General features: G+C 60.1%; 2 protein-coding genes across 4 annotated transcripts; both read right to left on the bottom strand.

The window, feature by feature from the left end:
- Positions 1-7,282: 7,282 nt before the first annotated feature.
- Positions 7,283-10,486, bottom strand: RBM3 (RNA binding motif protein 3). Its single transcript, XM_064639074.1, has 6 exons — positions 10,357-10,486; positions 9,572-9,678; positions 9,000-9,105; positions 8,328-8,409; positions 8,074-8,138; positions 7,283-7,440 (listed from the first exon to the last, which is right to left on the bottom strand). The coding sequence occupies exons 1-5, from the start codon at positions 10,457-10,459 to the stop codon at positions 8,075-8,077; spliced, it is 462 nt and encodes a 153-aa protein (XP_064495144.1). The 5' UTR covers positions 10,460-10,486; the 3' UTR covers positions 7,283-7,440; position 8,074.
- Positions 10,487-10,506: 20 nt separating this feature from the next.
- CDK16 (cyclin dependent kinase 16) lies at positions 10,507-22,494 on the bottom strand. 3 transcript variants are annotated; one of them, XM_064639064.1, is made up of 17 exons: positions 22,346-22,494; positions 21,903-22,020; positions 20,969-21,093; positions 20,428-20,529; positions 19,987-20,043; positions 19,644-19,758; positions 19,142-19,236; positions 18,667-18,729; positions 18,108-18,231; positions 17,537-17,657; positions 17,004-17,101; positions 16,307-16,412; positions 16,032-16,074; positions 15,646-15,736; positions 15,031-15,108; positions 14,905-14,952; positions 10,507-10,525 (listed from the first exon to the last, which is right to left on the bottom strand). In XM_064639064.1, the coding sequence occupies exons 2-16, from the start codon at positions 22,009-22,011 to the stop codon at positions 14,915-14,917; spliced, it is 1,365 nt and encodes a 454-aa protein (XP_064495134.1). In that variant the 5' UTR covers positions 22,012-22,020; positions 22,346-22,494; the 3' UTR covers positions 10,507-10,525; positions 14,905-14,914. The 3 variants fall into 3 exon arrangements, with proteins under 3 accessions (XP_064495134.1, XP_064495133.1, XP_064495135.1); XM_064639063.1 differs by lacking the exon at positions 10,507-10,525 and adding an exon at positions 11,561-14,471; XM_064639065.1 differs by lacking the exon at positions 10,507-10,525 and adding an exon at positions 11,561-14,471 and having other exon boundaries at positions 16,352-16,412.
- Positions 22,495-22,950: the final 456 nt, after the last annotated feature.

Raw genomic sequence — 22,950 nt, 5'->3', positions numbered from 1 at the left:
AGGGCAATGGCTGAAATATAAGTGACAATATCACACTGCCTCAAACCCACCATGACAAGCCCCCTGTGCTTACAATGGTGGAAGCAACCACTGGATGGCTGGAAATGTACCCTGTGTGCCATGGTAGCACCCAGAACTGTCCTGGGCCTGGAAAAGCAGCACGTGCTCCAGAAAGAATGGAGTGAGACTCGTTTCCAAAACAACCTCACAGAGACTTGGGCCAGAGAACCTGGCACTGAGTGGGTGAATCGCATCCCCTGTCATGCGCCAGCCTCTGGAAAGATCAAACAATGCAATGGACTGGTAAAGAGGACACTGAGAGCGATGGGTGGGGGGACCTGGAAACCTTGGATAGACATTTTGCAAAGGCCACCTGGTTAGTCAGCACCAGAGGATCTGCCAGTCAGGCTGGCCCTGTCCAATCCAAATTTTTACGTACTGTAGAAGGGGATGAAGATCCTGAGGTGCACATTAAAACCATGCTGGGGAAAACAGTCTGGGTTATTCCTGCCTCAGGCAAAGGCAAACCCATCCATGGGTTCCTTCTTCTCAGGGCCCCAACCCAGTTGCACTTGGTGGGTAACGGGGGAAGATGGGAAGTCAGGTGCTTGCCTCAAGGGGATTTGATTTGGGGTGGGAATAGCCAATGAATTAAACTGTGTTATGTTAATAACTATCTAACACTGTGTATTACCACTTCTGTGGTGACTGCCCTGTCAGGGTTATTACAGTAGAAATCATTGAGATTAATGAACAGTGAATTTTGATGAGGCCACACACAGTGATGAGACCAGCACAATGGTGATGGAACAAGAACCAGCTTCAAAAGGAAACAATCCAACACCACATACCATTTTTCCTGCCCTGAAAAAGTATTATGAGAGATGGACTCCCAAGTCATGGGCTAAATTAACTCAGTGGACTTTTATAGACATGGTTCATAGACTAAGCAACAAGATCTCTGGGTTTATATCAAAAGATAGAAAAGGTGATGGTGGAAGGTACTGGAAAGTGTGGGATATGGCACAATGTAAATGGTATGGAATAAGGGGTAGATACTGTCCTGGTCTTGGCTGAGAGACAGTTAATTTTCTTCCTAGTAACTGACACAGTGCTGTGGTTTGGATTCAGTGTGAGAACAGTGTTGATCACACACCGATGGCTTTGTTGGGCTTTTCAGCGTCTCGTGCTCTGCCAACGAGCAGGTGCAAGGAAGCTGGAAGGGAGCATGGCCAGGACATCCCAACTGTCCAAAGGGATATTCCACAGCACAGAACACCATGGCTAGTGTATAAAGGAAGGGAGGTTGCCCAGGAGAGGCAGTGGGAGGTCGGGGAACTGAGTGAGAAGTTATGTGGTATGTATTTGCTCACTGGGGTTAAACCACAAGAAAAGGGAATATACAGAAGTGGAGACCTTGCTGGAATGTGCTTTGTATTCATGAACTGCCCAGCATCCACTGGATAGAGAAGGGCCAAACCTTATGTCCCTGCAGTGCTGGGATTCAGACCCAAAGGCACCAAATCTCTCTGAGTAGCCCTGGGTGGTGCCTGTCACACAATTGGTCTGAGTGGGGACGGGGTTCCTGTACAGGACCTGTGCTGTCCATGGCAGGTGCTGGAACTGTGCTGGAGAGCCCTGGCACTTCCCCTGGCACTACAGGCCCCTGTTTGGATATTAAATTCAGATTTGGCTGCCCTGAATTAGGTTCAGCAATGAAGGAATGCCCATGAGACTGCTGCCGTTGTACTCTAAGGACATAATACCACTGATACAGAAGAGAAGGGGAGGGACTTATGTTTTCCTGTGACACGTGATTGCATTGGTCAGCTGGACACCTCTGCGGGCTGCCACGGACATAAGGAATAGTTATAGGTTCACCTGTCCTACATGTGAGCACCTTCTGCCGTTTAAATTGGGCAAAGCAATTTCCCACTAGCCCCCAAGAAGATGCCCTCAGATGCTTCCTTTTCTCCATGGACTGCTCCATTGGAGCCTGCAGTTCCCAGCAGGAATCCTGGTCACCTCTGGCACCTCAAAAGTAACCAAGTGTTTGTGTCCAGCACTTGTAACCAAGTGTTGTGAGCTTTTGTCTTCATTAATTCTCACGGGAGCTGGGACAGGAGCTCATCTGCAGGTTCCTGTTTTGTGCATACCTGAACTGGGGCAATGGGAATCCCACACCATGGGAGGTTGTAGTGGGAGATGAGTGTCCTTTTAGCCCCAGGTCTATAAATTCAGAATGAGATGCCTCTATTCACTCAGCTGTGTCCCTTCCCTCGGTGGAGGAGAAGGAGATCCCTCCTGGGCACTGTCTTGGTTTCCTGTCTAATGATGGGACTGTGGTGGGGGGAAACAGTTTCCCCCCTGAAGTTATAAAATGGTAAAACCCCAGGGGGTGGTGACCCTTGAGGTTTGGAGCCAATGAGTGCTTCTGCAAAATATAAACATATCACAAGTAGACCGGAAAAGAAGGACGTTGTAGTGGTTGTTGAAGAAGTAGCCATGTTCTGAGGCCACGAGGAGAAGGGGCAGGAGCCCCTCTGGGGGGCCACGGCCCCCCCAGCCCCCGGCAGGGGGGCTACAGGGACTTGGAACAGTGTAAAACTGGGCAAAGTACCTGTAGCTAGAAAGCTAAAGAAGTTTTCTCCCCCGTGAGTGAGCAGAGACAGAGCAGCAGCAGGAGCAGCGTCCAGAGACTGTGGCTGAGAGCCAAGAGATAACGGAGAAGCAGCAGAAACAAACCTGCAGCCAAGGAAGACACAGAGTTGTCTGAAGAGAACGAGAGCCAGTAGCAGAGAGAGCAAGACTAAGCTTTACAGAGACAGAGTTTTGGGGGTAAGAACTGAAACCAAAAACCCCAAACTCCTTTTGTGACCTTTCCTAAGTGGAGAGGATGGACTCCTACTGAATGGAAGTCCTAAATGCAGCAGCACTGCAGAGAGGAGCTGAGAAGCTCAGGCGTCCTGGAAAGCTGGACGACTAAAGGAATGCAGAGGGGGTGACCTTGGCCCCCCCTCGCCGCTGCTGCCAAGCTCAGAGCACAGAGGCTCTGATAGAACTCTTGAGGCAAAGGCCTTCAACTGAAAGCTGCCCAAGACGTTCTGACTCAGGGATGTCCCTCCCTGAGGAAGGGACCTTCATGGGGGTCTTACACCCCATGATATGACGTGCTGACATGAGTTTTGTCCCTGCTACGCAGCCCACGGAAGAGAAGACCCTCTTTTGGAGACGATGGGCTGAGGGGCTTGGATACCCCCTCCTGTGTACTGGCTGCATGGAAGAGTTACAGCTGCTGCATGGAAGAGAGTGAGATAAGCTGCTGCCCTGAAGACACTGCTGCTCTGAGAGTGGAAAGAGATCTTTTCCTTCTTCCCTCCTGGACTTTTATTTGGAGGGGAGAAGAGATTTGATCCATTGTAAATACTTTTATGTCATGGTAGAGATAGCTAAGATTGTATATAATGTATTGTGGTGTTTATTTTGTACAGTCATTGTAATATATTCCCTTCCCCCCATTTTGAGTCTCGTGTGGTGTCTGGAAAATCCATCTCACACTGGGTTGAGATGTAGGAGGGGAGCTTGGACTAGGGAATTGGATTTTTGGGGCTCTCAAACCATGACAGGACACAAAAAGGTGAATCTTGAACTTAACTCAGAGTCTTTGGAGAATTGACACTGGTGAAAGAAGTGTCTGTGCCCAGCTGAGAGAGGGAACATCATTATTTCCTTCAGCTGTGTCCCAGAAGGTTCCCCTGGAGCCCCAGGGGCAGCTGGAGGGAGCCCAGAGGGGCAGAGAAAGGGCTGCCTGGGGCTGCTCCTCTGCTGCTGAGCTGGGCCAGGCTCCTGGGCTGGAGGGAGCTCCTGGCAAGCAGGCAGGGCTGCAGAGAGACAGCTCTGCCCAGGAGCAGCTCCTCTGCACAGCCCAGCAGGGCTGAGGCACTGCCTGCAGCACTGAGGGCAGAGCAGGGAAGGGACAGAGAGGTTACAGGCAGCCTGGGGTGTGAGGTGACTGAGCTCTCACTCCTGAACAAATCTTCACAGTATTTGAATGAATAATTCTCTGGCTGCAGGAAAGTTAAACTTCCATTCCTGGAGGGATCTCTTAAAGCTGACACATCCCACAGCTTCTAGGATCTTTCAGCAGGACTCTCACAGTTCCTGTAGTGGAGAGGAGGTGGCCACATGGCAGAGCAGGACAGGACCTGCAGGCAGCAAGGGCAGACAGGAGGAGTGAGAAAGAGGTTAAAGGTGTCCTGGGGGAGGTGAGACCTCATGGGGAGGAATATTCACAGCCCTTTGTCATGGTAAGGCTCTGGCTCTAGAGCAATGCAGATGAGTCCCTTGGAAGTGTCTCTTACACCTGCCAAATGCCACCACTGACAGGACCTTTCAGGATGGTTCTCCTGGATTTCCTGGTGTGGAGCAGGAGAACCTGCTCCAGAGCAGGACTTCCCTGCTGCACCATCAGAGGCACAGGGCAGGACAGCTCCCTCCTCCCAGGGATGGTGCAGGGTGTGAAGCTGGGTGTGCAGCCAGGGGTGCCCAGGGCTGTCCCTGAGAGCAGAGTCCTGCCCCCAGGGCTCTGTGTGCTGGGGCAGGGACTCTGCCACGTGCCAGCTCCAGCTCTCAGCCCGGCCAAGGAGCTGCCACGGCCCTGCAGGGAGAAGGGGTGGGTGGAAGGAGAGACCCCCCATGGTAGGTCAGGGATGAGCAGGGCAGGGCCCTTCAGCTGCAGGCTCAGGGCTCCTCACAGCTTCAGCTCCACCTCCTGCCATTTCCAGGGGCCCTTCTCAGGAAGCACATCCCCCCAGAACACCCCCCCTTCCCAGCCACCGCAGGGGGTCTGGGATCTGCTCTGCAGCCCCTGCCCAGGCAGAGCTGCCCCTGGGCACTGGGCTGGGGATGGCTCTGGCAGCACTGGCAGGGAGCTGAGCTGGGCACAGGCAGGGGCTGCTGGCAGGAACAGCTCCTCACCCGGAGACAGGCAGGCAGGGAGAGGCAGCTGCTGCCACAAGGGCTGGGCAGGGGGATGGGGGCCCCTCCCTGCTGTCCCTGTGGCACAGACCCCTTCCCTGAGCAGCTCCTCCCTGGGTTCCTTTCCCAGCCTAAGCAGAGCCTGTGCCCTCAGGCCCACGGGGGCTGGGCTGTGCATTGCCCTGCAGCAGCCAGAGCCCAGGCAAGGACAAGTCTTGATTTCCAGCTGTCTCTCTGTGTCCCTCCTCCCTTGGCAGCAGCACTGTGGCATTTCACTGCCATCCCCTGCTGCCTGGGCTCTCCTTGTTCTCACCACTGGATTTTCTAAGCTAATGTAGGAGGTTGGGGGTGGCAGGTTCCTGTCCAGAAAAAGACCCTTTGGGTCGAGCTGTGATGTGTCTCTGGGAGCAAAGTGCCCAAGTGCCCTCCAGTCAGCTTCAGGACATTCAGCTGTTTCCCTGGGTGTCCTGCAGGGCTGCAGGGTGTCCTCCAGAAAGGCAGGGATGCCCTATAGTACTTCTGTGCTGCCTTGAATCCCCATGGAGGAGACACCTCAGTGCTGGGGACACAGAAATGATGCTGGGCAGCTACAGTGATCCCTCTGTGTCACAGTCTGGGAGGAGAAAGAAAGCCCTTACCCACGGTCTCTCGTGCAGTTGGTGGGCCACTCTTGGCACTATGTGGACAGGAAGAACTTTCTGTCCTGGCACCTTTTGTCTGGGAGGAATCTTCGTCCAATTTTGGCAGTCGGGTGGCCCATTCCAGCGCAGGGCTCCTGCAAGCAAACGATTGCCCTTCCACTGAGGAAAGAAAGCCCTTAACCACAGTCTCTCATGTGCAGTTGGTGGGCCACTCTTGGCACTAAATGGACAGGAAGAGCTTTCTGTCCTGGCACCTTTTGTCTTGGAGGAATCTTCGTCCATATTCAATTTTGGGAGTTGGAGTTGCGATTTCAGCGTGGGGCTCCTGCAAGGGAACGACAGCCCTTTACCCAAGGAAAGGAAGCCCCCATCCTCCACTCTTGTGTGCAGTGTCTGGGCCACTCTTGGTACTCCATAGGCAGCAAGAGCTTTGTGTCCTGGCACCTTTTGTCTGGGAGGAATCTTCGTCCATATTCAATTTTGGCAGCCGGACTGGCCAATTCCATTGCAGGGCTCCTCCAAGCAAACAACTGCCCTTCCACCCAGGAAAGAAAGCCCTCCCACTCTCATGTGCAGTTGGTGCACCACTCTCGGCACAGCACGGATAGCAAGAGCTTTCTGTCCTGGCACCTTTTGTCTGGGAGGAATCTTCGTTCACTTTTGGGAGTCGGACGGCCAATCACAGCACAGGGCTCGTGGAAGGGAATGACAGCCCTTCTCTCAGGAAAGCAAGCCCTGACCCTCCATCTCTCAAGTGCAGTTGGTGGCCCACTCTTGGCACTCCACGGACAGCAAGAGCTCTCTGTCCTGGCATCTTTTGTCTGTGAGGAATCTTCATCCAAACTGGAGACACCCCCACCCAAAACCCCCCCTTTCCCTTGTTCCCTCCCTGTGCCCCATGCAAGACTCTCCCAAATTCCCTCCACCCTCTCTCATCCCCATAACCCACATCTCCCTAAGTCCCTCCTGACTCCTGAACACCATCAGGTTCCTCTGGATTTGTGGGGGCACCTCTGGAGGTCTCCCCAAGTGGCTCACATTTCCCACCCCTTTCCCCCTCGATATAAAGCAAAGTGTGGTTTTCCTTCTATTTAATCCTTAAAATAGAAAAAGGATTTAGACTCTTAGAATGATGCATAAAGAGGCTCTCCCCTCAATTTAAACCCTGAAAAAGGTGAAAAAAAGGGTGAGTTTCCCTGAAACTGGGGGCACTGGGATGCCATGGGCTGGTTCCTCTGGTCCCGCTGCTCCTGCCAGGACGGTGCCTGAGTTGCCATCCCCGGCTGTGCCACGTTCCAGGAGGGTTGAGGGGGCAGCTGGGACTGCCCTGACATGGAGAGGACCGAGGCTGAAACGCTGGGAGCTGGAGAGGCCTCGCTGCAAACTGCCCAGGGTGGGTCAGCAAGAGCAAAGTGCCCCAAGACCCGACTGGAGACCCCACGGGAACTGGAGCCCCTCAAGACCCCCCCCCCCTTTGAGAGGGGTCACCCCATAGTGGAGCAGGGTCACCCCACAGGGACTGAAGCCCCCTGAGATCCCCTCTTGGAATGGGGTCACCCTGAGATATCCCCCTTGGAGTGAGGTCACTCCACAGGGATCCTGCAGCGCTTGGAGACCCCCATGGAGCAGGGACCAGCCAGAGAGGACCAGACAAGAGACGTGACTCAGAGAGGGTCTGACCTTTAATAGGACACAGGGGAGTACAAATTGAGGGTTCTCCCCACCTTCACACCCCCCCACCATGTCCCACTCCCCCCTCGGCGTCCATCCATGGCCCGGGGGAGGAGGGGCCCCCCCTGAAATCCAGCACCGAGGGTCCAAGCTGAGGATGAGAAGGAAATCAGTGGGGAAGGGGCACTCAAAGAGCCCCCAAAAATGGGGGTTTGGGGGGACAGGAGGAACCCGAAACTATCCTCCAAATAATTTGGGAGGGTCAGAGAACTCTGTAGCCGCTGCCCCCCAAAAACAAGGGTTTGGAGGGGTCAGGGACTACACAGAATAATTAGCGGAGGGGTCAGAGACCAGCACAGCCCTCCAAAATGGATGGTTCTGGGGATTCAGGGACTGTCACTCCTCCTAAAAAATTGGGGGCATAAAAGGAGAGAACCCCAAAACCACCCTAAAATGATTGAGGGGATGTCAGAGTGTACCACAGTCCCTCCAAAATGGGAGTTTGAGCGGGTTCAGGGACCCCCAACCCCCTCAAAATTGGCAACATGGACGAAGACTCCAAAATTATTTAGGAGAGACAATAACCCCTTCCAAACTCCACAAAAATAGTTGGGGGGGGTGTCAGAAAACCACGTAGCCTCCCTCCAAAAATGGGGGGTTTGGGGGGAAGGGTTGTGGGGTTGGAGGGTTTTTGAGGTCCCCAGCTGTGTGCAGGGGGGTTCCCCAGGGTGTCCCCAGTCACTGTTGGGGGTGCCACCCCCACCCCCCCCCGCCGTGCCCCTACCTCAGTTGTCATAGTTGTCCCGGTACGAGGCCGAGGGGAAGCGCTCGCCGTAGCCCCCCTGGTTCCTGGGGGAGAGCAGGGGGGGTCAGCACCCATGGGTGCCCCCCCAGCAACCAGGAGCCCCCCGAGCACCCCCCAAGCACCCCCAGAGCTTCCCCCAGGATTCTCCTGCACCCAAAAGACCCCCCAGCTCTACCACCACCCTCCCAGCACCCCCGGGGCCTCCCCAGACCCCGGGGGTGCCCCCCACTCACCGGCCACCGTAGTCACGGGAGCCCCCGTAGCCCCCCCCGCTGCGCCCCTCGTAGCGGCCCCCGTAGCCACGGTCACCTCCTCCTGTGGGGGGGTAGGAGGGGACATAAGAACTCCTCAAGACGCCCCAGAGCCCCCCAAATCCTCAGTCCCCAAACAAAGCCCAGATCCCCCCAAAACTCTTGTTGCTCCCCCCAAGATCCATCTAGGACCCCAGTGCCCCACTGTGTCCTCCAGCTCCCCCCCCAAACAGCCCCCCAAGATCCCCCATGTACTCCCCCAGGTCACCCCAAATCTCCTCCAGCCCCCTCCCCTCCAAAGACCCCCCAGGCACCCCCTCAAAGCCAACCAAAATCCCCAAGTCCTCTCCAAAACCACCAGACACCAAATTACCCCTCCAAAAGCCCCCTGAGCACCTCACAAATCCCTTCTCACCACACATCCCCCCAACCCCCCCTCCCAAACAACTCAAAAACCCTTCACCCTGCCAAGTACCCCCCCAAATGACCCCAGGTTCCCCATTAACCCCTCCAAACAACCCCACAGACCCCCTGCCCTCCCCAAACCACTCAAATCCCCCAAAAGCCCTCCAAAGTACCCCAACTACCACCCTATAAACCCCCCAAAGAGCCTCTTAACCCCCACAAGCCCCCTCCAGGTACCCCAAAACGTACCTCGAGCGTAGCCTCGGCCCCGGGCCCGGCCCCCCCCGTAGCCCCCTCGGGCACCGCGGGGCGATTTCCCGGCGTGATCCACCCGGATCTGCCGCCCGTCCAGGCACTGGGGACACGCCATGCTGGGGTCACCCCGGCCCCTCCTGGGACCCCCCAGCCCCAGACCTGTTTAGGGCTCCTCAACTTCTACCCAGTGCCCCTTAGAGACCCCCAATGGCCTCCTGGGGATCCCCAAGTGCCCCCCAGAACCCCTGGAGACCCCCCACCAGGGGCACTCAGGGACCCTCAAGTGCACCCCCACACCCTTAGAGACCCCCAAGACCCTGCCAGGAGCCCCCAGACCCCATTAAAAATGGCCCAAACCCGCTCAGAGATCCCCCAGGCCCCCCTGAGGGCCTCCCACATTTCCCCGGCCACCCACAAGGGACTCCAGACCCTTGAGGGCCCCCAACCTCTCTGGGGTCCCCCTCCAGACTCCTTCTGAAACCTCTGAGCGTCCCAGACCTCCTGAGTGACCCTAAATGTCGTGCAGGGCTCCCCAGGCTCTGGGTGCCCCCTGTGCCCCCGCCCACCTCGCCGTTCATGGCCCTCATGGCGTCGCTCGCGTGCTCAGGGTTGGTGAAGGTGACGAAGCCAAACCCACGGGAACGTTGGGTCTCCCGGTCCTTCACCACCACCACTGCGGGGGAACAGGGGGTCAGGGGGGTCAGGGACCCCCCAAACCACCACTGAGGGGGAATGGGGAGAGTCAGGGAGGGCTGGGACCCCCTGAAATGGGGTCACACAGGAGGAAGGGACCCCCACCCCCAAACCTAATCCTGTGCATTAAGACCCTAAACTGGGGTCCAAAGGGACATGGTGACCCCCAGCCATGGATATCCCCCCTGAAAATCTGGGGTCCCAAAAGCAGAGGGAACCCCCCCAAACCCCATTCTATAGGTTACACCCAAAAATAGGGCCTCCACCCTTGGGTGTCACCCCAAACCCAAGTCCTCCAGTGGGGGAGTCGGCCCTTCCAACGTGTCCTCCCTCCCCAAGCAGTTTTCAATACTCTGGGGACTCCTGGAGAGATCTGGGGGTCCCCAGGAAGAGGCAGGGGGACCCGAGGGGATTCTGGGGCTCTGGTAGGGGATCTGATGACTCTCAGGAGGGTTTGAGTGAGGAAATGGTCCTAGAGCAGAGTTTGGGAGATCTCAGGGGCTTTTGGGGGCAACAGATGGGGGTGCTGGGGAGGAGTTGGTGTGTCTGTATTATCTGGGGGTCCCAGGAGGGATTTGGGGCTCCCAAGGGGCTTTGGGGGTCCCCAGGGGAGGGTTGAGGGGTGTTGGGGGTTCCAGGGGGTCCTGGAGTGCCTCACCCTCGGCGATGGGCCCGAAGGAGCTGAAGTGCTGCTCCAGCCCCTGCTCGTCCGTGTCGTAGTTGAGGCCCCCCACAAAGAGCTTCCCCTCCTCCGCCGCCATGCGTGGGGGGCGGGGCCGGGAGCGATGTCATAGGGCGGGGCCCTGCCCCTCCAGTGACACTACAAGCTGGGGAGGAGGAAGGAGTTATGACGTCATAACCCTGCCCCCACACCCCCTGGTGTGCTATGACATCACAGCCCTGGCTGGAACTCCCCAAGATCCCCCCTGATGTCCCAACCCTCACAGCAACCTCCACCCTGCCTGAAGCCTGATGACGTCACAGCCCAGAGGGAATCCCTCTGCCCCACGCAGGGTTCAGTGACGTCACGGCTCGCAGAATGCACTCCCCTGGGCCCCTATGACTTCGTTACTGTAGTGGGACACCCCACGTGGTCTCCAGTGACGTCATAGCTCTCCAGGAGACCCCAGTCCTAGAGCAACCCCCATGACGTCACCGTCTTGGGGGTACCTCTCGCAGCTCCACACCTCCCCTCCCAGTGACGTCACGGGAACTCCTCGGCTCCCCCGTGACGTCACCCCAGCCCCACGTGGGTCCCCCCAGCCACGTGGGCACCCCCCGGAAGCGCCGCTCCCGCTCCCCGCGCGCGCTGGCCCCGCCCTCCCGCGCACGCGCGAACCCCGCGCGGCCCCGAACGCGGCGGGGCGGGAGCGGAGAGGGGGGAAGTGCCGCCCGGCGGCAGCGCCTGCGCGGAGCGGCGGGAGCCGCAACTATCGCGACAGGGGGAACGGGGGACGGAGCCCCGACAGGAGCGGCGGCGACTCACCCTCGCGGCGCCGGCCGGGCCCGGAATGAGGCCGCGCCCGCCCCGCCCCGGGTTATCAACCGGCCCCGCCCCCGCCGCGCGTCACGGCCGCGCCGCCACGCGATTGGCCAGCCGCTGGGACCCGCCCCCCTGGCGCGGAACAGACCATTGGGGTGGGGGGGTTGGGGAGGGGAAAGGAGCGCGTGGTACCGCCCGGCCGGGGGGGATCTCGGGCCCTCGTGGTCCCGGTGGGTCCCGATGGGGGCCCGGGGGATCCCGGGGGAGCTGGGAGGGAGGAGCGTACCCGAGGGCTCTCGGGGGTCACACAGGGTCCCGGGAGGGGCTGGGAGGGCTCGGAGGGGTTCACACGAGGGGTCCCGGGGGGGCTCACACAGGGTCACACCGGTCCCGGGGAGGCTTTAATGGTCGGTCCCGTTACAGCCGAAACGCCGCGGCCCCGCCCCTTCCCCTCCCCCCGTGATGCCGGGGGAGCGACCCCCCGTAGAATCCATGACCCCCCCGGGGCCAGAGGGGCTCCGCGCACCCCACTCCCCCCTCCCGGGCCCCCGTGTGAGCTATAGGGAACTCCCCACCCTATAGAGACCCACAGACCCCCCGGCGGCCACAGGGACCCGCCAAGGGGGCCATAGGAGCCCCCGCGGACCCGCCGAACCCCCGAACAGTCCAAGGGCCCCTCCGACGGGGCTCCCGCGGCCCCGCAGGGCGCTATAGGGGGCGGGGGGGGGGCGGGCCCCCTCCCACTGCATATAAAAAGCCACGCCCCCTGCTCCTCCCCCTGTACATATATACACGGTACCTATAGAGACAGGGACGGGACGGGTGGGCGAGGTTTGGCGATCCTGAGTGAGGCTGGATGGGAGGGGGGTGAGATGGGAGTAACCTCAAGGTAAAGGGTGAGTAACCACTGAGTTCTCTCTCCCCCAGGGCACGAATCGCCCTCAATGTAAAGTGTCCATTTTGTGCGGCCTCGGCCTCGGGGTGGGGGGCATGTGAGTAACCCAAGAGTGAAGTGTCACCTCGGCATCAAGTGTGAGTAACTCTGGAGTAACACCTGATTAGCCCAAGGATGGGGATTGGGTAACCCTGGAGTGAGAAGTGGAGGCTGAGTGCTCTTGGAGTAAGGGATGAGTAATTTCAGAGCAAGGATTGACCACAGAGTAACAATTGTGTGGCCACTGGGTACGTAGGAACCTTGGAGTAAGGGGATAAGCGACTCTTGAGTAAAGAGTACTCCCCTCCCACCAGTGTACTGGGTAACTTTTGCAATCTCAGTGTAAGTTGTGACCTCTAGTAGCATCTGAGTAACTTCAACATAACAAACCTCAAGTAACTTCAAGATACTGAACAACAGCGAGGGCTGAGTAACCTTGGAGTAAGAGCTGTGAGGCCCAGAAGATAGTTGAGAGCATCGTGGAAGTGCAAAGGGTAAGTAACACCACGGCAAGCAGTGAAGGAGGTGTATCCATTGGGTATCCTCAGAGAAAAGGCCTGGAAGAACAGGGGGAGCAGGAGACACCAGAGCTGAGACTGAGTAACATATGAGTAAAGATGTGACACAGGTCAACTCAGCAACCTCTGAGTAGCACAAGGAGGGGCTAAGGAAGCGATTGGAGGGCGGGGGAAGCTCATAAGCAGAAGAGGGGCTTCGTATCATCTGAGTAAAGGTTGAGTAGCAAAGAAGGCGCTGCCATGTAACCCCAAACCCACTGGGGGGTAAACAGGGCTGGCCCACTAAGGCCTTAGTAACTTCTGAGTAAGCATTAAGTGTTGAGTAAGGCCTAAGTCCCTTCTGAGGACCCACCACACAAGCCTAATTACAAGTGTGGAGCAAGTCAGCGTTAAGATGCATTTAAGTAACCTGCTAGTAAGGGCTGAGCAACCTCTGAGTAAGATGAGGCAGGCCAAGACTTGTGTAATGCCGGAGTACAGCTTTGAGGATGAGAGAACCTGGGATTCAAGCAATAAATAGGGAGAGCTGAGTAGCAGAAGGTGGTAAGGGCTGAGTAACTTCTGAGTAAGGGCTGAGTCACTGTGGTGAGTAGCTGGGCAGCAACAGAGGAGCACGCGCGTAACTTCCGCGGAAGCACTGAGTAGGCCAAAGGGTTGGTAACACCAGAGTAAGTGTGGGGCAAAGGCAAAGGAGAATGAACCATATGGAGTAACCCTGGAGTAAGGTGCAAGTAGCAATAAAGTATCAAACAACACAAAAGGATGAGCTGAGCAAACCCAGACTAAGGGCCCATATGAGTAACCCTGGAGTGAGTTCTGTCTAGAAGTACTGAGTAACCTCAGACTGAGTAAACTCAAAGTAAGGACACCCAGAAGGAACCCTGGAGTAAGTTCTGAATAGGAGCAACGTATCAAGTGACTTCAGACTAAGAGCTGAGAAAGCTCAGAGTAAAGACCACCCCCCTCAATCATGAGTAACACTGGAGTAAAATCTGGGTAGGAGTAAAGTACCAACCAACCTCAACATAAGGGCCAAGAAGGCTCGGAGTAATAATCTCCACGAGCAACCCAGGGGAGGGAGGGGAGCCCCAGCTGAGTAGCATCTGAGTAATCAAGAGTAGAAACTGAGTAACACCACAGCAGTGAGCAAGGAGAGGCTGAGGAGTCATGAAATAAGGCTGGAGTAGGGCAGATACGGCCACAGAGCTGGGCCTGAGCTGCCTTGGAGAAAAGTCAGAGTTGGGCCTGAGTAACCCTGGGGTAACCCTGGAGTGGGACCAACCTCAGAGGAAGCCCCTCCACCCTGGGGAACCTCCTGGGAGATGCTGAGGCCCCAAATAACAACAGGGTAACCCTGGAGTTGAGTGTAAGTAACCTCAGAGTAAGCACAGAAGGGCACTGTAACTCACCCTCCCCGCCCCCCCGCCCCAAAACTGCTCCCAGGGTGGCCCTGCCCCTGCTAGGCCCCACCCTGCTGTGCTCCACCCCCTCTGAGCCCCGCCCCTTGAGGGGAGGGACCCATATAGACTCTTATTTATAATATTGCCTTGAAAAAATAAAACTCGAAGTAAATTGGGGGGAAGAAACCCCAGACTCAAGGGAACTCCCCAAAAAAATAGGGGGGACCCCAAACCCCCCTCCAGTGGGGGGTCCCACATGACGCCCCCCAAATCCAGCAGCGGTTCCTCAGGGGGTCTTTTGGGGGGCCGTGGTTACCGGTCCAGGGGGCCCTCCTGTAGTTCTGGGGCGACCCCTTATCTTGGGCGTCACCCCCCAGTTTTGTGGCAACCCCCCCCAGTTTTGGGGGGTCCTGGGGGGTTGCAGCAGCAGTCCAGGGGCTGTGGGGAGAGGAAGCAGGTAAGGGGGGGTGGCCCCAAATGGATGAACCCCTAAATTTGCCCCCTCCTCCCTTTTTAGAGGTTTCCCCATTCATAAGAGTTATTCCATTTTGGGGGTCTCTGAGCCCCAGATATCATGGGGGCCCATAGTGCAGCAGTTCCATGTTTTGGGGGTGTTCTGACCTTTAAGGGTCCCTGTCTGGGGGGTGTTCCCTGGTTTTGGGGTAGATCACCCATTTCTGGAAAGTCCCCTTTCCAGGGGACCCTCCCAAATTTTAGATGTTTTGGGGGGCTCGTTTTTTGGGGTGTTCCCCATAATTTCGGGACCTACCCCTAATGCTACTGCTCCTCAACTTTGGGAAGAGTCAATCAGGCAGTCCCATGGGAAGGGTCCCCCATTTTGGGCAGGTCACCCGATTTTGAGGGGCCCTACCTGCTCAGCATCAGAATTCAGTGTCGAGCACCCGGAAGGCGGAAGAACCTACGGAGAAAACGAGGGGGGCAGGGTGTGGGTTTGGGGAGGTCGCAGTTTCGGGGGGTCACAGTTTCGGGTGCTGACCTGGGGGGGGCAGGGGGGCCGCGCGCAGCCCCGGCTCCTTCTGCAGCTGGATCTCCTTCAGCGCGAAGATGGAGGTGGCTGCGGGGGAAGAGGGGGGTGGGCAGGGCCTCACATCAAGAGGGTGTTACCACAGCAGAGGGGATGTGGTCGTTTTCAAGCCCCACCCCCTAGAAAACCACACCTCGCTGATTTGCATGGCTCCTCCCACACCTCCCTGATTTGCATTACCCCACATCATTGATTTGCATAGCTCCTCCCACACCTCTGAGGCTCTACCCACCAATGGCTAAACCCTGCCCCTGGAGTTCCTCCCACTGCCACCCAGTTCCACCAATGGGCACCCTCCTCCAGGGGAAGCTCCACCTCCTCCAAGGGTCCACCCTGCCCCAACAAGCCCCACCCCCCACAAGTGCCCCACCCACTTCCAGCCCTCACCCACAGACTCCTCCGCACCCCTGGCCCACCCCAAAGCCACACCCAAAAAGCTCCACCCAATGCACAGAGCCACGCCCACTACAGCCCCTGCCCTCAGGCCACGCCCACACGACGCTCCCCTGGCACCAAGTGTTGGCAGCCCCACCCCCAGGACCCCCGTCCCCTCGTCCCCGCACTCACTGTCGGGCAGGGCGCTGACCCGCGGGCCCAGGCAGCCGAAGAACGGGTGAGCCATGGCCTCCGCCGCCGGCAGCCGCCGTCGCCCCTCGAACTGCCCTGCCTACCGTCAGGACACGCCCACGGGGCGGGGACACACCCGCAGAGGGCGTGGCCCCACCCATCCCCATCCCCTCCCTCCCTTGTGTGCCTCCCACCCCACAGTGGGTGGAGCCTGTGTAAGCCACGCCCATGGGGTGGGGGGGCCTTGGGGAGGCCACGCCTCATCTGGGAAAGGGGCCCGGTCCCTTGGACTGGGGGGGGTGGGAATGGCACAGGGAGGGGCTCGGGGCAGGGCTGGGAGGGGCCCGTGGGGAGGGGCGGGGCCAGCACAAGCCCATCCCCCTCACCTGCAGCAGCTGCCCCAGCAGGTCGGCGCCGTCGTGGTCCAGCCTGGGGGGTGGAAAAGAGGGAGTCAGGTACCCCCCCATGGGGCAGCAACCTCCCTGTGGGATTGGGACACCCCCTACGGGGCAGAGACCCCCCCTCATGGGGCAGGGGAAGCCCCTGCTATGGTGCAAAGAGTCCCCCTGTGGTGCAGAGACCCCCACTATGGTACAGAGACCCCCACTTCTGGGCAGCAACCCCCCCCTTTTGGGGCAGCCCTCCCATGTGCCCCCCCCACCGTGGGGCGTGGTGCCGCAGCCCCTCGGGCGGGTACAGCGGGTACTTGTGGGCCCGGAACTCAGCGTTGGCCCCGATCCCCGGCCACGTCTCCTCCGTCGGGGTCCCTGGGGGAGACAGGGCAGGTCAGAGCCCCCCCAAGTGCCCCCTCACCCTCCAAATCCCAGAGGATCAATCCAAAATTCCCCACAGCCCCCCAGACCTTGGACCCCCCCAGCCTTCCAATTCCAGGGACCTGCAAAATTACCCCAAATCCCTTTATTCAACCCCAAACCCCTTTAATTTTCCCCAAGCCCCTTAATTTTCCCCAAAGCTCCTCATATTACCTCAGACCCCCTTCAGTTATTCCAAAACCATTTCATTTCCCAAACCTCTGACTCTCCCACATTTATCCACACTCCCTAATTTCCACCCAGTTTTGATTAAAATCCTCTAGATTTCCCCAAGGCCCTTAATTTACTCCAAGTCCCCTGAAATTTTCCCCAAAACCCTAAATTTTCCCCAATTTTCCCCAGTTCCCCCCAGTTTTCACAGAACCCCTGAATTTGCCCCAGTCCTGTCAAAAAAAAATCACATTTATCCCCCCCAAGCCTGTTTATTCCCCCCCAGCTTTGCCCCAAAACCTCTGATTTCACCCCAATCCCCCCAGGTTCACCCCAAACCCCCCTGGATCGCCCCCAAAGCCAAGCCCCCCGTACCCAGCAGGCGGAAGATGAAGTGCAGCTGCTCCTCCACGGTGGCTCCAGGGAACAGCGGCCGCCCCGTCACCATCTCTGAGAAGATGCAGCCAACGCCCCTGTGCCCAGCGAGACCCTCAGGCAAGAAACCCCCCCAGACATCCCACTCCCAGCGAGACCCTCCTGGGAGAGACCTCCCACCCCAAACAGGGCTCGTAGACCTCATGTGAGCCCCCCAGGCTGGCACAGAGCCCTGTGCCCCCCCCTCATGTGAGACCCCCAGGCTGGCACAGAGCCCTGTGCCCCCCCCTCATGCGAGACCCCCAGGCTGGCACAGAGCCCTGTGCCCCCCCCATGCGAGAGCCCCAGGTGGGCACAGAGCCCTGTGCCCCCTCCTCATGCAAGACCCCCAGGCTGGCACAGAGCCCTGTGCCCCCTCCACTCGTGCGAGACCCTCGTGCATGAGAGCCCTGCAAACCGCTCCTGGAGCTGTGCAAGAGCCCCGGGTCCCCGTGCAAAGGGCCCCCGTGCCCCCCGAGCCCCCCTGCACCCACCACATGTCGATCTGGGTGGAGTACTCGGTGGAGCCCAGCAGGATGTCGGGCGGGCGGTACCACAGCGTCACCACCTCGCTCGAGTACGTCTTGGTTGGGATGGACTTGGCTCGGGCCAGGCCTGGGGGGCAACAGGGGGTCAGGGTCCCCAGAAAGGTTCACGGGGGGCAATGAAGGGCCCCAAGGGGGTCCTGGGGTTGACTGGGGTCCCGAGGGGAGGGAATTGGGGTCCCCAAGATGGGGCAATGGTGGCCCCTAAGGGGGTTCTGGGGGTCCCTGGAGGTAAAATTGGGGTCTCTGGGGAAACAAATGGGGTCACGTGGGATAACTGGGGTCTCCGAGGAGGAAATTGGTGTCCCCACAAGGGTCTCCAAGAGTGTTCTGGAGGGTTCTGGTACCTGCAGATGGGAGACTTTTGGGGGTCTCAGGTTGTGTTTTGATACACACCATGTTTATTTTAGAAATGCAGGGACAGGGATTTGGGGTATCCTGGGGGGGGGGGGCAGGGAGGGTATTGAGGGTTCCAGGGGGGAAGCTGGGGTCCCAGGACACATTTTTGGGGTCCCCTGACCGAAGTCGGCGAGCTTGAGGTCCCCACGGCGGCTGAGCAGGAGGTTCTGGGGCTTGAGGTCGCGGTGCAGCACCTTGTGCCGGTGGCAGAACGCGAGGCCCCGCAGCAGCTGGAACAGGAACAGCTGCCCCCCACCCAAAAATGGGCCTTGCATGCTCAGGGCACACTCACTGTGCACTCATTGCACGCCCCTGGCACAATCCTGGTCCCTCCATGGGTACAAACCCCATAAACAAGTCCTAAACCCCCCACCCTCCTGGGAGACACCAGACCCCTCACACACCCTCTCACCACCCTGGCCCCCCTTAACCCCACACCCCGACATTGTGCACCCTCCTGACCTTCCCCCACACCTCCCTGATCCCTACACACACTGGGATGAGTCCCCCCCAAAACTTCCCTCACCCTGACATGGTGTGTGCTGACGACCCCCAGACCCCCTCACCCTGACATTGTGCACACTGATGACCCCCCAGACCCCCTCACCCTGACATTGTGCACACTGATGACCCCCTCACCCTGACATTGTGCATGCTGATGACCCCCCAGACCCCCTCACCCTGACATTGTGCATGCTGATGACGTTGCCACAGTCATCCAGGTACTGCTTGAGGTCCCGATCCTGGAGGAGGGACAGGGGGACCCCAAAATGGGGCAGTTAGGGGGGGTCCTGGACTTCCTGGAGGGGGTCCATGGGGAATTTGGGCGGTCCTGGGGTCACTGGGGAAGGTGTGGAGGTGTGGGGGAGAGTCTGGGGGTGCTGGAGAGTTTTAACGAGCTCTGGGTGCAACTGAGGGGGTCAACAGGGCATTTGAGAGGGCCCTACAGTGATCTGGGGGGTCGATGGGGACTTGGGAGGGCCCTTGGGGAAGATGGAGGTCCTTGGGGGGAACCTGGGAGGGCTCCAAGTGCCCAGGAGTGAACTGGGGTGCAGGGACTGGATTGATGTCCCGGAGGAAATTCTGGAGTCCAGGGGTGTTTGGAGGTGCAGGGAGGGATTTTGGGTGTCCCAGAAGGGTTTTAGAGGTGCTGACCAAGTACTCAAAGACGAGGGTGAGGCACTGGGGCGTGTGGACGATGTCATGCAGCGTCACCACGTTGGCATGTTTGAGATCCCGCAGCAGCGACACTGTGGGGGGACACGGGAGGGGATCCGAGGGACATGGGAGGGACAAAGACAGGACACAGGGAGAGACACACGGAAAGGGGGACACAGGGGGGGACATGAGGGTAAGCGGCCTCAGCCCTCGTGTGAACCATGCCCAGACCTCCAAACCAGCCCTCCCATTTCCACCCAGCCCCAACCCCCCCAGTGTCCCCCAACCTCTGCATCCCCCCCATGGTGTCCCACAGCTCCCACCCTGCTCCCCAGCCCTCAGACTCCCCCCAGCCCTCCTCTGCCCCCCACCTTTGTGGGGGCCCCCCCACGCCCCCCAACCCTCATAGGGGCCCCCCCATGCCTCCTCTTCATGGATGGACATGCAGACCCCCCTCAGCCCCCCCCGATGGCCGTGCAGGCCTCCCTGTGCCCCTCACCCTCGCGGATGGCCGTGCATGGGGCCCCCTCCTCGTGCTCCAGCCGAATCTCCTTCAGGGCCACCAGGTTCTCGGTCAGTTTGCTGCGGCCCTTGTACACCGTGGCGTAGGTGCCCTGGGGACAGGGGCACAGGGACATCAGGGGCACAGGGGGCATGGGGACATTGGGGACATAAGGGGGACATGGGGTCATCAGGGATACAGGGGGAGGCAGGAATATGGGGGGACATGAGGACACAAGGATAGTGGGGACATAGGGACAGTGGGGACATCAGGGACATCAGGGACACAAGGGGGAACACAGGGTGGCCCCATCCCCCCACCTACTGGGCACCCCCCTCACCTCTCCCAGTTTGTCCAGTTTGACGTAGGTCTCCAACTTCCCAAAACCGATCTCCGACTGGCCAAAGAGGGAAAAGATTACTGGGAAAACTGGGAAGTACTGGATGGGGTGATGCTGGTCCCTCCCACCCTGTACTGATTCATATTGGTCTACACTGCCTATACTGGTTTACACCAATTCACACTGGAACACATCGATGTTCAATGGATGCCACTGCAGAGGGCTCAGAACAACTGACGGGCGCTGGGAAGCCCCAGGAAGTGACACTGGGATCAGCTGCTCTATATACTGGCCTGTACTGGTCCACACTGGGATGCAGCAGGGGATACCAGAGCAGGTGGAGGCTCATCAGCTGCCCCCCGAGGAGACCAGGGGGCACGGGGGGATGTTGCTGTTCCTACCCCTCAGTATCAGTTTGTACTGGTCGGTACTGGGACGCACCAGGGAGACGCGGCGCAGGCGGCGGCTGAGGGGCCCGGGCAGCCCCAGCCCCCCCTCAGGCAGGCGGGTGTCGGCCGGCAGGGACAGGCGCTTGGTGACGTCCTGGGGGGACACGGGTGACATGGGGACCCCAAAACCCCCCAGGATCAGCCCCAAACCCCCACAGGCTCCCCCCAAAACCCCCGGTGCCCCCAGTACCCCCCAGTTCCCCTGAACTCTACCCAGTGCTCCCCATTCCTCCCAGTCCCCCCAGTGCCCTCCAGTCCTCCCAGTGCCCTCCATTCTTCCCAGTGCTTCCCAATCCCTGCAGTGCTTCCAGTGCCCCCAGAGCCACCAGTCCCCCCAGTGCTTCCAGTGCCTCCCAGTCCCGCGTACTCCCCTCAGTGCTTCCAATGCCTCCCAGTCCCGTGCAGTCCCCCCAAGTGTCCCCAGTCCCCCTAGAGTTCCCCAGTGCCCCCCAGTGTTCTCCAGTGCTCCCAATCCCCCCAGTGCTCTCCAGTGCCCCCAGTCCCCCCAGTGCCTCCAGTCCCCCCAGTCCCACCTCGCAGGCGCTGGGCCGCGGGTGCTGGCGCAGGCGCACAGGCGATGCCACCTCCTCCGAGGATGTCCCCGAGGGGGGGTCACTCTCCCCGTCCGATCCCATTCGCCCCTCCTCCCCCCCTGCCTCTGGGGGGCAAGGGGGACATCAGGGCCCCCCAAAACCCCCCCGGGATCCCTGAACCCTCCTGAGACCCCCCCAAAATCTCAGAACCCCCCTCAAATTCAAGGGATCCCCCCCCCCGGGATCCCCCTGTGTCCCCAAGCCCTCCCAAAGTCCCCACTCAGGGACCCCCATCTCCCTGGATCCCAAGAGCCTGCCCACCAAACCCCCAGGACTCCCTCAAACCCCAAGGGATTCCCAAAGGTCCCCAGGACTCTCCCGAACCCCCCCTAAAGCCCCCAAAGGTCCCTCCATCCCTCCCACAAGTTCCCCAGGGACCCCCAATTCTGTGTCCCCTCCTCCCGGGACAGGGGCACAGGGGAGACCTGGGGAACAAGTCTGGGGGGGTGACACGGGGACACAAGGCAGGGGGGCCGGGGACAGGTGGTGACACCGGGGGGCGGGCAGAGGACAGGATACGGGAACAGATGGACGGACAAGGGGGGATCCTGGGGACAGATGGACGGCGGAAGGACCCAGGGGGTGAAGGGGGGGGCACAGAAGGGACCCCAGAGCTCTTAAAGGGCCCGTGCCCCGCCGGGGGTGACTTAAAGGGCCAGGCACCTCCAACCCCTGCCCCGCCGCCTTAAAGGGGCAGACGCTCTCTTAAAGGGCCAAGCACCCCCTCAGTCTCCCCCCCTCCTCTCAAAAAAGCTCTTAAAGGGCCACGCACCCCCAACCCATGTCCTGTCCCTCTTAAAGGGCCAGGCCTCCCTTTAGAGGGGCGGGGATCCCTCAAAGGGGGCGGGGCTCCCCTTAAAGGGCCGGCGCTCACCGCTGTCGCTGCCGTGGCCGTCGCGGGGGTCCCCCAGACCCTTCTCGGGGGCGCGGCCCCCCCGCAGCGTCATCGACAGCTGCCGCTTGATCTTCTTCATCCGGTCCATGGCCGAGCCCTGGGCGGCGACACCTCTGTCCCCCCTGCACACCTGGGCCCCCCCCCGCATACCTGGAGCACCCCACACGCCTGGGCACCCCTTGCACACCTGGACCCACCTGAGGCCCTGCAAAACAGGATCCTTCCAAGCCTGAGTCCCCCTCCCCAAAGTGCCAGACCCCCCCAACTCCACGGTACCCCCGCGCCCCCCGCCCCGGTGCGCGTGGCCAAAGGGGGCGTGGCCTCCTCCCTTCCTCCCCCCCCCTCTGCCTTCACAGAGGCGGGGCCGGGCCGCGGGATCCCGGGGGGCTCCCTGGGGGGTTCCTGGGGGGTTCCCCCGTTACCGGCTCAGCGGCGCGGGGCCTCCCAGAAATCCTCGGCCATGGCGGGGCCGGGCCCGACCCCGCGGGCGGCTCCGGGGGGGCCGGGCCGGGCCGGGCCGGGCGGGAGCGGCGGGAGCGGCGGCGGCGGCGGCGGCGCAAGATGGCGGCGGGGCGGGACCGGGTGACGTCAGCGAGAGGGGCGGGGCCAATTAGGAGACTCGCGGGGGCGGGGCCAGGTGAGGACACGCCCCCGCAATGAGGAGAGGGGGCTCGGGGGGCCCGGGGGCGGTTCTCGGAGCCCCCCCTGAAGGACTCCTCGGGGCCGGGACCCCCCTGAACTGCCCCGCCGCGAAGGGAACGTGGGGGATCCCTGCTGGGGGGGGACTGGGGCAGCTCCCGGATCGCGGGTCTCCCTCTCCGGCAGCCCCAGTGTCGTCACGCCCGGCCGGGCGCCCACCCGCCCCCCGTTTCCATCTGCTCCCTTCTCCCGCCCCCCTCCACCCCGGGACCAGCCGCCCCTCACCCCCCACGCCGCGTTCGGGCTCCTCCCCAACTCCCAAACGTCCAATAGGAACCCCTCGCCCTGCTCCCCCTCCCCTTGGGCTGGAGAGGGCGGGGACACCCCA

Source organism: Pseudopipra pipra, chromosome 31 (genome assembly GCF_036250125.1).
Source record: "Pseudopipra pipra isolate bDixPip1 chromosome 31, bDixPip1.hap1, whole genome shotgun sequence".
NCBI lineage: Eukaryota > Metazoa > Chordata > Aves > Passeriformes > Pipridae > Pseudopipra > Pseudopipra pipra.
Note: the sequence above shows the minus strand (reverse complement) of the source record. Positions and strands in the feature narration are given on the sequence as shown.

Excerpts from the sequence above, each read along its gene's own strand:
- RBM3 (XM_064639074.1), bottom strand. The coding sequence starts at position 10,459 with ATGGCGGCGGAGGAGGGGAAGCTCTTTGTGGGGGGCCTCAACTACGAC. Across the intron at positions 8,410-8,999 it reads GGGCCGAGGCTACGCTCGAG|GAGGAGGTGACCGTGGCTAC; the intron begins GTACGTTTTGGG and ends ACCCCCCCACAG. Across the intron at positions 8,139-8,327 it reads TCCCGTGACTACGGTGGCCG|GAACCAGGGGGGCTACGGCG; the intron begins GTGAGTGGGGGG and ends GCTCTCCCCCAG.
- CDK16 (XM_064639064.1), bottom strand. The coding sequence starts at position 22,011 with ATGGACCGGATGAAGAAGATCAAGCGGCAGCTGTCGATGACGCTGCGG. Across the intron at positions 19,237-19,643 it reads ATGCACGGCCATCCGCGAGG|TGTCGCTGCTGCGGGATCTC; the intron begins GTGAGGGGCACA and ends GTCCCCCCACAG. Across the intron at positions 15,737-16,031 it reads TGCTGGGGCAGCTGCTGCAG|TTCGAGGGGCGACGGCGGCT; the intron begins GTGAGGGGGATG and ends TAGGCAGGGCAG.